Consider the following 16,538-nt stretch of genomic DNA (forward strand, 5'->3'; position numbering starts at 1 on the left):
TGCAGGTATAGAAGAATGTGTATGTTTGCACAGGCAGGTGAGTGCCTGTGTGTTTTTGTTTGCACACGTGTGTGAGTATATACATATGTGAGTGTATGCACATATGAACATTGTGCTTGTCTGTGTATTACATGTGTGTTTACCTAGGTGGAGAGAGATAGGCAGAGGAAGCATGAGGAAGGACAACAGGATATCAGACCCCTGGGACAAGCCTCACTGTCAGCTACCACACAAGCTCATGGCTTCCAGGGCCATTTCCTCAGTTTTATGTTTGAAAGCCTCCAACATCTCCTTATCTACAATTCCTCAGTAGGGGAGCCACTCTGCTTCTGAGAAGCGCCCTGGCTCCCCAGGGGAGCAACCCTGTTCTTCTGAGGATATTATATGCTTTTCCTTCCCTGCTGCTTGCTGCCTCTGGAAATCCCCTCAGAAGAGTCCCACATGGTTTGGTACCATGACTCATGCACACCATCACACAGCTCCCAGAGTTGTCAACAGTACAAAACTGTACACAGTATCTCCTGGGCCTCCTCCCCCCACAAACAAACCCAGGGGCTCAGACCTCTCTTACCTGGAAGTGAAATATCCCCGCATAGCCAGAGCCAAAGTCTTGATCCTGGGGAACCACCCTGGCCAGTGCTTTCTGATTGAGGGTGAGGGAGGCAATGGCCGCCAGAAGCCAGCAGTCTCCTGGAAAGTGGAAGTCACACAGGTGTCATACTTTTTGCCACTGGTTTTCAGGAGTCAAGAAAAGGCAATGCCTGTACAGGGGTGTGTAGACACACTTCTGCTTTGCTGAAAACAGTGGAGTGACAGCAAATACTTCTGTCCCCTCTACCTGTCCAGTCTGCTTTCTGTCATGCTCTGTGGCTGCTGCATGGATTCTGTGGCAGTATTTGCTGACTGGTTGCATCTCATTTTCATAAGGTCCCAGAGAACCAGGACTGCATGATGTGTCAAGTGGCTCTGGAGTACTGCATGGGGAAAGGGTCTAGGAAACAAGCCAGAGGCACCTATTGCAATCCTGAGCTTGCCTCTCCTAGACCAGGCTTGGTTCAGCTGTGAGCAGCAACAGCTACAAGGAGGCTCCTTTACCTCACTTTCTCCCTTCCTTAATTCCCCCCTCTTCCTTCCTTCCTCCCCTCCTTCCCTCCTTCCTTCCTTTATTCCTCCCTTCCTTCCCTTCCTGGTCTTTTATGACAGAATTTCATTCTGTAGTCCAGGCTGGCCTGGACCTCAGTATGTAGCCTAGACTGGTCTTGAACTTGTACTAATCTTCTATCCATCCATCAACCCATCCATCCATTATGCATCCATCCATCTATGAATCATTTACATATCATTTACTCATCTACCACTCATCCATCCATCTACCATTCATCTGCCTATCCATTTGTCTGTTATCCATTCATCACTAATCTATCCATATATCATCTACCCATCCACCATTTTTCTATCCATCCATCCATTGACCATCCATCATCTATCTATCATTTGTACTCTCTCATCTGCCAATCAGATAGCATATTTGTACATCTATTTATATGTGATCTATTGATTTTTATGATCTATCCATATATCAATCATATATATCTATTATCTATCATCTATTTGTTATCTATCACTTATCATATATCTATCTACTTACATATTGACGATCTTTTTTTTTTTTTTGGTTTTTACGAGACAGGGTTTCTCTGTATTGTTTCGGAGGCTATCGGTCCAGCCTGGTCTCGAACTCACAGAGATCCGCCTGCCTCTGCCTCCCGAGTGCTGGGATTAAAGGCGTGCGCCACCACTGCCCGGCTCTTGACTATCTTTTATATTTATATTATCTGTCTTCAATCTATCATCTACATATCTATATTCTATCTATCTATCTATCTATCTATCTATCTATCTATCTATCTATGGTCTATCTATCTTTCTCAATCTAGTTTACTATCACCAGTTTGGACAGCTGGCTTTTGGATTCTGTGTGAAGACAATTCAGGTTTTCATTGAGATTCCAGATGATCTGTTCTAACCACAAGGATCACAGTGACAGCCTGAGATCTGATTAGCTCAATCTACACAAGCCATACTTCCTTCTTTAGAAGATTCTGTATGTGTTTGTTTTTCAAATATTCAGTAAGAGTAAGTTTTACGCTTACTGAACTGGACTGATTTAGCTGCTGTGAGGTCTACCAGGATCCTTTGTTGGAGTAAGATGGTGTGAGCATGAAAGCTAGCTCCTGCAGTGTAATGGCTAAAAGCATGGTTTCTGTAGCCAAAACAGTTTTGCAATCTGATTGCCCATTCATCATTCATGACCTTGGACATATTGCTTGGTTCCCTTGCCTCAGTTTACTCATATGCAGCCATGGGGAGGTGTCTGGGAAGAGGAAGAACAAAAGTGTGCAATCTTAGGGAAAGTATCTGACAGGTGAATAGGTTCACAGTGTAGGCATCAGTGAGCTATGAAACCATGAACCACCAGTGAGGAGTCGAAGGGTTAGGAGCCTCTGAATTAGGTGCAGCTTTTAGGGGAGGTTCAGCTCTCTGAGAACTTCTGGACAGGCCTGGAGCCCAAGAACAGTGGTACCAGAAAAGCAGGAGTGCCAGAGATGGGGAGGCTACTGGATTCCCCACAGGGAAGGCAGCTGAAGACTAGGGACAGTGGACAGGGTGGTGGCCTTGTTTTGTCCAGCCCTGGGGTCTGATTCTCAGGGGCCTGTGCTGCTCTGACTCCATGGCACGTAGAGTGTGATCCCTTGTCATGCCCCCTCCTCTCTACTTACCCAGTTCCCCTTGACAGATATCAGTCCTGGTGGCTCCTCCAAGAATGAATTCTGGGTTTTCCACAATTTCCTGAAGGAGTGAGAGTATCTTAGAGAAAGACCCAAAGCATAGCAGCCCTAGCAGAGAGAAAGGCAGTCCCTGTCCCTCAGGGAGGAAGATTCTCGTGGAAGGCCAGGAGGATGCAAAAGCTGCCAAGGATTTATGCTCTGACCTCCCTGGAGTCAGCTTCGTCCATCCACAGCTCAGCCCAGGGGACAGCCGGGCACCAGCACCTTCCTCTGCAGAAACTCACACTGAATCTAATGAGAAAGTGGGACGTCAGTCACATACCAAGTCTCAGTGTGTGGCCAGGCACAGGCTGGTTCTGTGTAGTCCCTTACCCCAAGAACTGCCAGGTTTGGGCTTTGAACTCTTCATCACTCAATGAGCACGTGATCAGCACCTCAGGCAGGCATCCCTACACCCTACCCAGCTGCTTTCTTTTTCCCAATACATTTTCTATATCGGCATCACATCTAGAGGGATGTCTGCATGCCACTCCTAATTTTATCTACATGTGCTATATTATACTTTGTTACATATTATCCTATTAGGGATTTTATGTAATTGTATATATTTTATGTGTATTACTACAAACATTAACACATAGAAACCTAATATGGAAAGTTCTATATAAAACATTAAAAGGTAAAAGCAATTATATAAAACATGTGGGTTGCTTTTTTTGTTTGTGTGTTTGTTTTGTGTTGAAACAGGGTCTCACTATGTAGTTTTAGCTGTCCTGGAACTTACTATGTAGACCAGGTTAACCTCGAACTTACAGAGATTCTCTTGCCACTGCCTCCCTGATGCTAGAATTAAAAGCATACACCACCACAAGCATCTAAACTGTGTATATTTGAAAAGGGGCTTCAAATTTCTTAAGAATGAAGTTATATGACACGAAGCATGTGATTGCAGTCACCTGGTTACTTTGCAACAGCGCAGCAGAGCTCTGACATGGCAGAGGTAATAAATAGCTCCAGTGGGAACCTTTTTTTGATCAACCATTTCTGCTCCCCCACCTGTGTTGAGGATCGATCCCAGGGTTTCAGCATGCTCAGCAAGTGCCCTACATCCCATTTTAATTTAGTTTAATTTTATTTTGAGACACGTTTTACTAAGCTGCCCAAGCTGGCCTTGCACTCTCCAGTGTAGTCCAGGTCAGCCTTGAACTTGGGATCCTTCTGTCTGAGTCTGCTGGTAGTTGGGATCATCTCACTTCTTCACAACAGTCACTAGGACCACCCACCCCATAGGCTGCTGTCCTTGGGCAGCCACACACTGCTGCTTCCTGTCCATTCTTTTTATTCTTTCCTCCCCCAGAAACCCAGGCCCTGCCATTTAGGAACACTGTCTCTGGGCAGTGAGAGTTGGAGAATTTGTGTTATTCCCTGGAGTAAATCTGCTACCATACTCAGTGCGCCTCAACTTGTCCTACAGGTCTTGATTTCTTTCTCTTCGTATTCCCATCCCAATCTTCCTTCCTTTCTTCCTTCCTTCCTTGGGATTTTTGAGACAGGGCCTCACTATGTAGCCTAGCCTGGCCTTGAACTTACACTCTTTGTGCTCTCTTCTGCCTCTCCAAGTGTCGGGCTCTGCCCCTGGCACTTCAGGCCCAGCACAAGTAAGAGAGAAAGTCTCTGCAAGGGACTTCAGTCAGCTATCTGGACAGGGCTGGAGAGTGCCGGTGTGGGACCAGGAGGCCTAGGGGAGGCTAAGGTGGGCAGAGCCCTGAGCATCGGCAGGAGGCTTCCTGTGGAGGTCCAGAAGAGGGAAGAGCAGAGCCAGAGGCTTCAGGGAAGGACTACTTTAACTGGATCAGTCAGGGTGACACCAGAAAGGAAGCAGAACAAAGGAGGAGCAGGGCTGGGGGAGAGTGTCCCCAGAGTCTGACTTGACACTTGGGGTAGCTCCAGCTGCCACTCCTCCTAGCAGCCCAAGTTGCCTGCTTCCTCCCTGGGCTCAGATCCCAGGGAGACGGTGGGAGTGGGGAGTCTACTAAGGCCAAGGGCTGAAGAGAAAGCTGGTAGTTTTTCATGAGGCCCCCAAGATGTAGCAGTCTTGGGGGAGAGCAGTCTCCCAGATCACCTGCCCAGGGAGGACTGTGTGCCTTTATTTGTTTCTAAAATGTTCGTGTGACCTTAGGGCGAGGGTTCTGGGACAGGCTGTGCTGTTGCCTGTGCCAGAAGCTCAGGCCTGGCAGAGGAAGGACACGGGAGGCCAGCTTCTCCCCGAGACCCTGCACAACCTTTTGTACCCGCACGCGGCCCCAGCAGCCTTGGAGTCTGTCCATTAACTGACCCCGTCCACCATGCCCAGGGCAGACAGTGAGGCAGAACAGCTCCTCCATCCTTGTGTCTCAGGGCGGCTGTGTGGCCTTGTCTACACAGCAAGGCACAGTGTTGTCCCCATCTGCTGTCCCCTCCCAAGCAGAGGTCTGTTTACTTCCCAGCCTGGTATGGCCCCTCCTACTCCTGCCACCACTGGGTTCCTTTCTCTTCCTCCTCTCCCCGGACTCCCTTCCATCCAGGGCATCCAGCTCTGGGCCACCTCAGCAGAGAGTGAGCCTAACAGCCCACCACCTCTGATGTCACACTGGTTTTGAGTTCCCTCTCCCCACACACAGCTCCAGTAAGTCTGCTCCCAGAAGCTTCTAGAACAAGTACTTCCAACCTTTCCTCATCAGGCAGCACAGGAGTGGCGTCCTGAGATGGAAGGGAAAGCTGCCTAGGACCACAAGTGACCAGGTCAAACTGTGACTACCCTAGGAGGAGGCATCAGCTCCTCAAGAATGATTTCCCAAGATCTTGATTACCAGCAATTCCCAGGACTGAGTGAACTGCACCTGCAGCCCATGGACCCGGAAGCTGCCCACCACTGAATGCAATGCACCCACAGCCTGGGAAGTTGCTCAACACTGAGTGAAATGCATCTGTAGCCCATAGCCCAGACAGCTGCTCACACCACTGGATGAAATGCACACACAGCTTGGGCAGCAGTCATGTTCCCATTTATCCTTGTCCTGAGGGTTGGAAACAAGCCCAAGAAGACCCGAGGGTTACCAAAGTGCCATCAGAGGTCACTTCTCTGTGTCTTAGGACCTGTAATTTTTCACATTAGAAATGGCCATTTTCTTCCATAGCAGAGCAGTCTACTTATTCACCCACACCGCCCAAGTATCTACCTTTACTGCCATTGACCACATGCAAAGAATCAAACTAACTTAAAATGGCTTTCAAGTGCCCAGAGAGGGATCCCCGGAGCCTTCACTAGCTTTACCAGGGCCACTGACTGCTCTTTTATGTTCCCCACACATAAGATACCACAATAGGACTCATTACTGCATCCTTCCATGAGGACCATTGCCTCACTGATGGAGGCCAGTACCATCTGTGTACACAGACACATGTGCATACATGTGAATACATGTGTACATGCAGATGTGCACACAAATGCCTATGTGTGTACACAATACATACACAATCTAAAATAAGCATATTTACTTATAAACTGCACATCGTCCAGGACAGGAGATAGCAGTAAGTATTGGTTAATTTTTATCAACTCAGTACAAGCTAGGGTCATTGTAGAAGAGGGAACTTCAATTGAGGAACTGCCTCCATCAATTTGGTGATAGGCAAGTCTATGGGGCATTTTTTAAATTAATAATTGATGTGGGAAGGTAAAGGCCATTGTGGTAGGTGTCCCCTTGGGCAGGTGGTCTTGGGTTGTGTAAGACAGGTAACCGAGCAAGCCATAGGGAGCAAACCAGTGAGAGTGCTCCCGTCATAATCTTTGCTTCAGTTCCTGACTCCAGGTTCCTACCTTGAGCCCCGTCTGACTTCCATTTATGACGGACTATAAGACATCAGGTGAATAAAACCTTTCCTCCCCAGGTTGCTTCTGGTTACGGTGTTTATAAGAGCAGAAGGAAGCAAACCGGGACAACCTCACTACTTTATAAATAATACCCCCAGGAGCCCTGGTGTCTTTCTTGTGTAGGCATTTTCTAAAAGTTAGACATGTCATACACTTAGCACGCTGACGTTATTTGGATGACGTGCAATGGGAGGAGGCGGTTATGTGAGTAAGGTGAGATCTGAGGCTGGCAAGATGGCACAGTAGGTAGAGGCACTTGCACTTAGACCCGAGGACCCGAGTCTGACCCCCTGATCCCACAAGGAAGCAAGGAAAACAGACTCACAAGAGCTGTCCCCTGACTTCCACACATTTGCTATGGCATGTTCAAGCCCACAGGCAGAGTAAACAAAATAAGGGCTGGTGAGAAGGCCCAGCAGGCAAAGGTACTTGCTGCCAAGGCTGATAGCCTGAATTTGATCCCGGGGACCCACAAAGTGAAAGGAGAGAAACTGTTCCCACAAGTTGTCTTCTGACCCCCACATGACCATTGTGGCATTCGCGTACACACACACACACACACACACACACACACACACACACACACACACAAGCAAATGTAATAAACATGGATAAACAAATAAAATTTCAAGATGAGATTCTGAGACACTGGTGATGGAGTGGCACACAGCAATGCCAACAGTGAAAAGGTGTTCTTTACCGAGGACAGCTGTATGCTGACCCAGACCTACCCCAGCCATCTCTAGGTGAGGAGGCAGCCAGTGCACTGCCTCTCCCTGCACACACAACATCTGTTCCCACCCAGAGGGTGGAGCCACATGACTCTGGGTCACAGGGAGCGCCCCTACCAACCAGGTGCTGCAAATATTGACCTTGTGTCTCGAGTACCAGCTGGTGCCTCCTAAGGACATTGGAGGTGGGGTGGCACCCACCTCTCTTGTCTCTCTGGGAGAGGTGTGTGTTGCTTTGGAAATGTAGACCTGCTTTAACTAGGGTCCAGACATCACATACTTGCTAAGACCTTGTAGTAACATCCACCGATCTCTGTAGTCCATCCTCAGATCTGGGCCAACAGCCTCAGAGCAGGGCTGGCCATCTCAGTACATTACACACATCTCAGCTGACACCCCTCATCTTCCATCCCGGCTAGTTTGACTCAGGGTTCTGATTGACCAAGTCACCAGAGACTTGTCCATGGGCTAAAGCTCTGATCCTGCTCACAGGTCATAGATGAGACCTTTTCTCTCTATGTCCCCAGACACAGTGGGACTCGGAGCTGGAGGCCAAAAGTTGTGGCCAGATACCCTAGGGACTAGCTGAAGGTGTCTCCAGTCAGCACACCACCAGGGAGCCTTCCACAAAGGACAGAAAGTGGTCTTACAATGAGTGACTCTTCCCCACCTCTCCAGCTCCCCTCCCCTTATCCCTAACCCTCCCAGTCCTATCTCAGTTTCTCTTCCTCCTCCTCATCCTACTCACCCCTGGCCGTTTCCACACAAAGGGGACCTGGGGCCTCTCGCTGTAGAACAGGGAGCTGTTGCTGGCAGGGAAGTCAGCATCCTCAAACAAGGTGCTGGACTGCAGGCAGCCCTGCCTCAGCTCCTCAAAGCTCTGACCTGAGGAGTGGACAGTCCGGGCATCCCTGGGCGCTGGGTGTGGCTGGGGCCTCAGAGACCGGTGCAGGTAAGGCATTACTGCTTCTCCACAGCCTGGCAGAGGGAGATTGAGAGGCAAGGTGAGAGTGACCAGCAAAGAGGAAGAACCAGAGGTCCTCACCCTGGCCTCCCTCACCCTGGCCTCCACCCGCTTGCCGGGCCCCACCCTGTGAAATGAGATCGGGCCCTCCCAAATGGCAAATACTAAGGGAGACCTCTGCCCATTCGGGTTCCTAGGAACCATGAGCATCTCTGGAGCACGGCTAAGTCTGAGCAGAGTGGGGAGGTACCTCTGTTTGATGCACTAAGGAATCTCTGAAGGGCAGGCAGAGATGCTTCATGGGGAAGGATAGCAAGCAACCAAATTGGTTCAGGGGGTGGTTGGGGTGTCTAGAGCCAGAGTAGAGAGTGGCAGAGCCTTGTGATTGGATAGACCTGGATGAATGACAGCGTTACCCTGCAGACAGAGCTCCCTGGTCTCTTGTGAACACAATCCCATCCTGACTTCCGTCAGGTCTCAGCAGCCTCTTCTATGGCAGGCCTTCCTAAAGTCTGTGGAACACTGTGTTCTAAATGCTCACTTATTTGACAGTCACAGTTGCCAAAGAAAGAGTTCTGACACAAATATGAGGTTACATCTCTACCAAGCCATCTCTATAAGGCGGGGGATGGGGGGGATTGCCTTGGGTGAGAAAATGCTTACTGTACACTCACAAGGACCCTGGTTTGAACCTCCAGGATCTACATGGAAAAGCTGGGCATAGTAGCATCCACTTGTGATCCAAGCACAGAGAAAGTGGCAACAGGTGGGTGTCTTGGGGATAGCTCTAGGACAAAGAGAGATGCTATCTCAAAGGAACAAGGTACTTCAGCAGTGGTGGCACACACCTATAAACCCAGCACTCAGGAGGCAGAGGCAGGAGGATCTCTGTGAGTTCCAGGCTAAACTGGTCTACAAAGTGAGTTCCAGGATAGCCAAGGCTATTACACAAAGAAACCCTGTCTCCAAAAAGAACAACAAAAAAAGCAAACCAAAAAGAACAAGGCATGAGTGTAGTGAGATATCCACCCAGCCCACACCTGTAGCACTGACCACACCTGTTTGGGCGTGGTCACAAGTGAGGATGTGGTAATGGAGGATAGGAGTAGATCTGGGCTCCCAGACCCCAGTGCACTCTCTGGCTTCCAGTTGGGTCACAGAGGACAGCCTGGGTGGATCCTTGGAGCTGGAACCTGCAGTGGTCACCTGCCTCCCGTGTAAGTGCATTCTCCCTGAATAAACTTCACTTAACCTGTACTGAGTCTAGTGAATATTAACTCCCACGCAATGGGATGAGTGCTGGAGAGATGGCTCATCTAAGAGCCATCTGACTGCTCTTCCACAAGTTCAATTCCCAGCACTCACATAGTAGTTTACAAATTACAGTTCTAGGTAACCCAATCCCTTCCTCTGGCTTCTGTAAGTACTGCAAACATGTGGTACATATACATACATGTAGCATGAAAAATAAAAGACCCAGAGACTGATATTAGGGTTCAAGCTTCATGTTGAAGATCAGAGAAGCAACGTAACCAGGCCAGTAGATCTTACCTCTACCCAGTCGAAATGGTAATTTTGTCTCCACGAATCCTCAGAGACAAAAGGCTCTGTATTCCTGCCTCCTCCTCCTTATATTCCTTTCTCCACCAAGCCAAATCCTCCTGTCTCTACCTCTCTAGTACTGGGATGATCAAAGGTGTGAGCTCTGTACTCTTTATTCTAGTATAGGCCAGGGTGGCCTTGAACTCAGAGAGATCCATCTGCTGTCTCCTGATTCCCGGGATTAAAGGTGTGTGCCACCACTGCCTAGCTTCTACAGCTAACTAGTGTGGCTGGCTTTGCTTTCTGATACTTCAGGCAATCTTTATTAAATCATAAATAATAAATCACTACACAAACTGCAGGCAAAGCACCATACAGATAAAGAAATAATAACAACAAGGTTTATGACATCTGAAGTTGACTTTTGGCCTACACACACACACTCATACACTCTCTCTCTCCCTCTCCCTCCCTCCCTCCCCCCCCCCTCTCTCTCTGCCTCTCTGTCTCTCTGTCTCTCTCCTTCTCTTTCCCTCTCTCCCTACAGAAGCATGAGGTCCTGGTGGTTTAGCCCTAAGACAGGTAAGCTGAAAGGGGGGGTTATAAATCTCCCCTCCAGACCTTACCCTCATAATGTCCCTAATCACATCAAACTCTCCATCAGGATCTCACAGGCTCTCAGTGGCTTGAGCAAAGCTTCTAGGCATCTCAGAAGCAGACCCTGGCGTTGTCTGGCACAACCTCTCTTCCTGGAACCAGGACAATGGCACATGAGCAGCTAGCAGAGTCTATGACAGTGTTTCCAGGTCTAAGGTAGCCACTGGGAAATGCCAACTGGCTGGCTGGCTGAGATGAAGATTATTTCTATTTCACAGTGCTCTCAAGAGCCCGGTCAAGCTAATTTACCAGAAATAGGGCTGAGACTATTGCCCCACTGACAGAGTACATGTCTAGTGTGCAGGAGGATCTGGGTTTGATTCTCAACACCTCAGAAACAGGCATGGTGGTACATGACTGTAATGCCAGTACTTGGGTGGTGGGGCAGGAGCAGTGGAAATCTAAAGTTACATAGCCTGGGCTAGAGACCAAGCAGAAAGTGGGGAGGGAAGGAGGAATGAAGGAAAGAGGAAAAGAAAGAAAGAGGAAACAGAAATTGCATAATTCCTCCCCATCTTAACTTCATGTTCAAGTTCTCCAGAACAAGACCAGCCCCTCAGAAGCTGTCTGTTCTCACACACCAACGATGACATTTTGATGTGTTTTAACGAGTTGTAGCAAATGAGACAGCCTTCAGGGTGCAAGTAGGTGAAAATGTTTTGCAGAGGACGAAAATCTGCCTCACAGCCAAGGGCTGTCAGTGGGATTTCCTTCTATGGGAATACAGTTTCATGCCGTATGTTAATAGTGTCACGTTGAGATAGGATGGTGCAGAAGGATGAGGTGGGGGCAGAGCAAGGAGGTAGTCACAGAACTTCCTGCTGGGCCCAGGTATGTGTGATGATGTTGTTGCAGAGAGGCAAGCATCCCACTGTGTGGGGGACTGAGCCTCTGGGCTCAGGGGACAGAAGTGAGCTCACTGTGTTGGACCAGGGGACAGGAGACGACGGGTGTTGTAAAGAGGAGGCAGGTGACTTGAATGGGATTGTGCACTCACTGGGAAGGCAAGCCTTAGAAAGCAGCTCTCTGGGAGGGCTTGAACAGATGTTTGAACAGAAGAAAAGAACTCACTTTCAATGGTGCCGTAGATGAGACAGGCGAGAGGAGGTGATGTCGGGAGTCATGAGTGCAGCCGACCAACAGGGAGCGCTGTTGGAACTAGACCTGAAATTAACACACACACACACACACACACACACACACACACACACACCGGAAACCTCTGCAGTAGCAGATAAGGCTCTGGTTACCAAGGAACCAGATGATGCAGGAACCTGGCTGCTAAGAAGCACCCAGATAGAAAGGAGTCCATCACTCACAAGACTTCATCCAGAGGCAGGGCAAGCTTCCTGTCTTCCTACTGGAGGGTGTGGTGCCTTGGAGCAGATGCTCCTAAAGTCAAGTCTTGCTTCCTACAGAACCCCAGAACTGTGGCCAGTGGCCTTCCGTCTGTGTCTCCAGAGAGGGTCCAGGACCCTGACAAACATTCCTGGTTCTCACAACTGGCTAAGCCTGCCTAGTCCTCGAAGAGATGTTGCATTCTACAGAAGACAGTCCCCATGAAGACGGGCTGCCGTCACCCCTCATGGAAAGGGAAGTGGACTCTTCTGCCATCTTCAATAGGAAGGATTATACCTCTTACTTTTTACTTGTCTTGACCTGACAGCATCCAGTGGGGGTTGATGTCATTGCCTGGAGCTGGGGGAGGGTGACAGGAGGCTATGGTCCCCAGGCCTAGCTGAGCGTGAATGAAAGCAGAAGTGTGGAGTAGCAAAGGGCACAGTGGGAGGGAGGCTACATCAGGCACAGCATCGGGTCACCTTTGCTCTTTAAAACACATACACACACACAAGCATTTACTTGGTGTGCGTGTATATGTGTGTGCACAAGCGTGTGTGTGTGTGCACGTGCATGTGTGTGTGCACATGCATGTGCTTGTGTATGTGTGCTTGCATGTGTGTGTGTGCGCGCGCGTGTGTGCACACATGTGTGTGCATGTGTGTGCTCATGAGTTTCAGGGGACAATTTTTGTGAGTCAGTTCTCTCTACCATGTGGATCCCGGGGCTGAAGTCAGGTTATAAGACTTGGATCCAAGTGCTTTGCCTACTGAGTTGTCTTGCTTACCCACCTTTGTCCTTCTGTGTGGTTAGCCTAACAGTTAGTTACGGACTAGGCAGACATGTCTTGCGATAGATATGTCTCCCATGAGTAAGATGAGCACACACGCAGCCACGTTGCTCCAAACCCTCCTCCCCAGCTCCTCTCCTTTCTTTTCCAATTCTTTGCGAGTGGAAGGGGGTGCATTGTGTAAGGTGGTGTGCACACACACATTTGAGGTCAGAAGTGAACTATTGGTGGTGTTTCGTAGGCATCATCTTTTTCTTTTTTCTTTTTTCTTTTTTTTTTGAGACAGGGTCTCCCTGGCCTGCAGCTGACAAGGGTGGCCATTCAGTGAGCTCCAGGGATACAGTTGTCTCTGCGTCCCCAGTGACAGGGTTACAGGCATGCACCACCATATATTTCTCTCTCTGCTCAAACTCAGGCCCTTGTGCTTGTAAGGCACACACGTTTGTTTTAAACACTGCGTATGTTAAGTAGGTGGCACTCTCGCTCACCTGGGCCATCAGTGCAGCATCCCCGGCCACACAGCAGGACCTCGTGTCCTGGACTGTGTACGAGGTCACTGTTACTTCTCATCACTCAAAGGAGAACAGTAGCCATTGTGGTTTCCTCACATGAATGCCCAGGCAGTGTGAGCTAGCTCTATACAGTGACTGGCATCATGACTTAGTGGCAACTAAGAAGGCCCAGCAACCACAGTATTTCCTGGCAGTCCTCCAGTGATGCCCTTCGATCCACCTTCTTCATTTTGTTTGTTTGTTTGCTTGGCACAGAATCTTACTCTGTAGCCCAGGCTGGCCTTGACCTTGAAGAGATCCTCCTGGCTGTTCTTCCTAGTACTGGAATTGCTGGGCTTGCACCACCATGCCCTGCATCCAACCTGGCTTGCCCCTCTCTTCCTTGTCTGCAGAGGAAAGATGCTAGTATTTGTGTTTCCAAATGTCTTTGCTGTGTTTTCCATAGAAGAACTGACCATTAAGTAAATATTATTTCCAAAGCTCAGTTTTCGCAAGAGACAGTCAGGCCCATAGGACAGAACTTCTACCATTGCTTGGAGCTCTGGTGGAAAGAGGGTGATGACATTTTTCCGTAGGAAGGGCCATGTCTTATCTAAACTCATTGAGCTGGGGTAGAAGCACCCTCCCATAGACTTTCCCAGCACCTGCGCCAATGCAAACATGGAGTTCGGACCAGCAGCATGTGGCTGTGGCCGTGGGCACAAGAGCACTAAAGAGCCAGAGTAGATAATGGCGTTGGGAAACAGCTCTTTCTGTCTGCTGCTGTGGCCTCATTCTGCTGGAGTGGAAATAGTATGTTGGGTAGCAAAGGACCCACAAGGCACCCCTAGTACACCCCCAGAATCTGCCACTTTAACTATGAAGACTTGATTTAAACGTAAAATGACTGCTGAGAATTTTTCATTGACAAATAGTTTCTGAAATAGACTCCCTTTCTACTAGAGTCTGCCTGTAAGTAGCTCAATTGGTACAGTGCTTGCTTAACACGCATGAAATCCAGAGTTCAATCCTCAGTACCCCATAACCCAGGCACAGTGGTGCATTTCTGTAATCCAAGTGTTTGGGAAATGGAGGCAGGAGGATTAGGAGTTCATCCTTGGCTACATACTGAGTTTGAGGCCAGCCTGGGCTACATGAGATGCTGTCTTAAAAGCAAAGAAAGCCACTAAAGTGATTTTATTCCCTAATCAATTTACATATTTTAACAGTATTTTCTAAATTAATAAAGCATTCTCCATTTTTATTTCTCAAGAGCATTTTCTTTTTTTTTTTTGGTTTTACGAGACAGGGTTTCTCTGTTTTGGAGGCTGTCGGTCCAGCCTGGCCTCGAACTCGCAGAGATCCGCCTGCCTCTGCCTCCCGAGTGCTGGGATTAAAGGCATGCGCCACCAACGCCCGGCTCAAGAGCATTTTCTATCAGGTTGAATTCTCTTTCATGTCAAGTCTATGGTGAGAGCTGGAAGGCTGGCATAGTGCATAGTCCTTACCCCAATCCACCCTCAACACCACAAACAAAAAGCCAAAACAAGTAACAGAAATAAAGACACAATACAGCCCTGACTCTCAAGCCCCTGATAGCATTTATCCTAGTCACATACAAACATGTATGCATGCATAAACCACACACGCACATACACACATGCAAAGCATACAGATATACATATATGCACAAACCACAAAATGTTGTGGAATAATCCTCTGTACACTGTGAATATGTATTATTCTTACTGGTTAATAAAGAAGCTGATTGTCCTATAGCAAGGCAGGGTAAAGTTTGGCAGGACAATCAAACTGAGGATACTGGGGTGAAGAAGTTTTGAGTGAGAGAGTCGCCAGCAGATGCATGGAGAGCAAGATGGACACACCATACTGAGAAAAGGTACCAAGCCACATGGCCAAGCATAGATAAAAAATATGGGTTAAGTGTAAGAGTTAGCTAGGAACAAGCCTGAGCTATCAGCTGCGCATTTGTAATTTATATTGTCTCCGAGGCAGTTATTTGGGAGCAGGCAGAAGGGAAGGGAAACTCCGACTACATGTGGCACCCAATGAAAGGTATGCACAAGCCACACAGACATGAAAATCACAGAAGTGCATGCATGCAACAATCATGCATATATGCCCGTGGGTACAAACTACATACATGCACACACATACACGCACAGCTTTTCTTGAAGACAAAAATGTGCATTTGATTCCCTCCTAGTGCAAGTCTCTCAGCTGTGTATTCACTGAGCTGGGGATGCAGGAAGCTCCAGGAGCTGAGAGCAGGAATATGTGTGTGCCTGTGTGTGCTCTCAGTGGGCCTGAGGTTTCATGGGCTTGGTAAACCGTAGTGAGTCCCTGCAGTTAGGAGAACTGCAGCACCTGTCAGGCACGGTGTGGATCACCAGAAAGAGTCTACATAGCAAGCCTGGTCCAGGAGCTCTGTTGTCTAAGTTGCTTCCACAGGGCCAGTTACTCCAGCTGGAGTGAAATGCACCTGTTATCGTGTTAATTGGGATGGAGGCAATGAAGAGCCAGAGATGACTGTCAGGAAGGTGGCTCATGTTCAAAAATCTTAGTAGCAAGGGCTACCCACTCTCCGTACAGCATGGCTCCACAACAGGCTTGTCCCTCCTCTTCCTCATGCTTCGCAATTGGCCAGAAATGCTCCAGTGACTCACTTTGCCTCTCTTGGCTGGTTTATCATGAGACCCACAGAAACATCCAGATGAGGGGCTACTAAGGGCAAGAGGCAGAACAGTTGTGGCACAGGACCTCGTCACATTGGGAAACACATCCTCATATGCATTCTTCAGCTTGGCAGTTCTCCAGACCCCAGGGCACAGGGTCTTTTCTGAGGCACCTCTGCATACATCTTTATCATCACTGCTCAACTCTGTCTCAGCCCTTCTTTCTTTGCAGGGGACTGGGGCTGGAAGTTCCTTTTGATTGTATGGCCAGACTCTCCAGTCACTAGTCCTATCCTGAAGTGATCGTGAGGAGTCCAGCTACAAAAAGATGTTCAATGATCTGAAGATCCAGCCTTCTAGGGTCAAGAACTGAGAAGAAAGATCTTTCTATCCCTACATTCAGGAACTGTACTCTTGTGTCCCCAACCCAGGTCTCCCTGCTAAACCCCAAAGCTACTAAGTCATTCGTACACTCCTTAGGAAAATCTGCCCACAGCTGACCTTTCCTGAGCCCTTACTCCCTGCATATCCCCCTGGGCTGCTGGCATTGACTTCTTCAGTTCTCAGAGTGTAGGCATTCATGGCTGCAGCCTTGATGCCCTCCTGCAATTGGCTTCCAACTGAGAC

At 48.6% G+C, this 16,538-nt stretch overlaps 1 protein-coding gene across 3 annotated transcripts in view; it reads right to left on the bottom strand.

Annotated features, from left to right (window-relative positions):
* The window catches only part of Capn9 (calpain 9), a 48,091-nt gene that overhangs the window by 30,085 nt on the left and 1,468 nt on the right, over window positions 1–16,538 (bottom strand). For all 3 annotated transcript variants that reach the window (XM_040755318.1, XM_040755317.1, XM_040755319.1), the window contains exons 2-4: window positions 8,182–8,411; window positions 2,781–2,850; window positions 572–690 (exon numbers count right to left, since the gene is read on the bottom strand). In XM_040755318.1, coding sequence (XP_040611252.1) covers window positions 572–690; window positions 2,781–2,850; window positions 8,182–8,411 — 419 coding nt within the window. The remainder of the gene's footprint in view (window positions 1–571; window positions 691–2,780; window positions 2,851–8,181; window positions 8,412–16,538) is intronic.

Source organism: Mesocricetus auratus, unplaced genomic scaffold (assembly GCF_017639785.1).
Source record: "Mesocricetus auratus isolate SY011 unplaced genomic scaffold, BCM_Maur_2.0 Super-Scaffold_100013, whole genome shotgun sequence".
NCBI classification, from domain to species: Eukaryota; Metazoa; Chordata; class Mammalia; order Rodentia; family Cricetidae; genus Mesocricetus; species Mesocricetus auratus.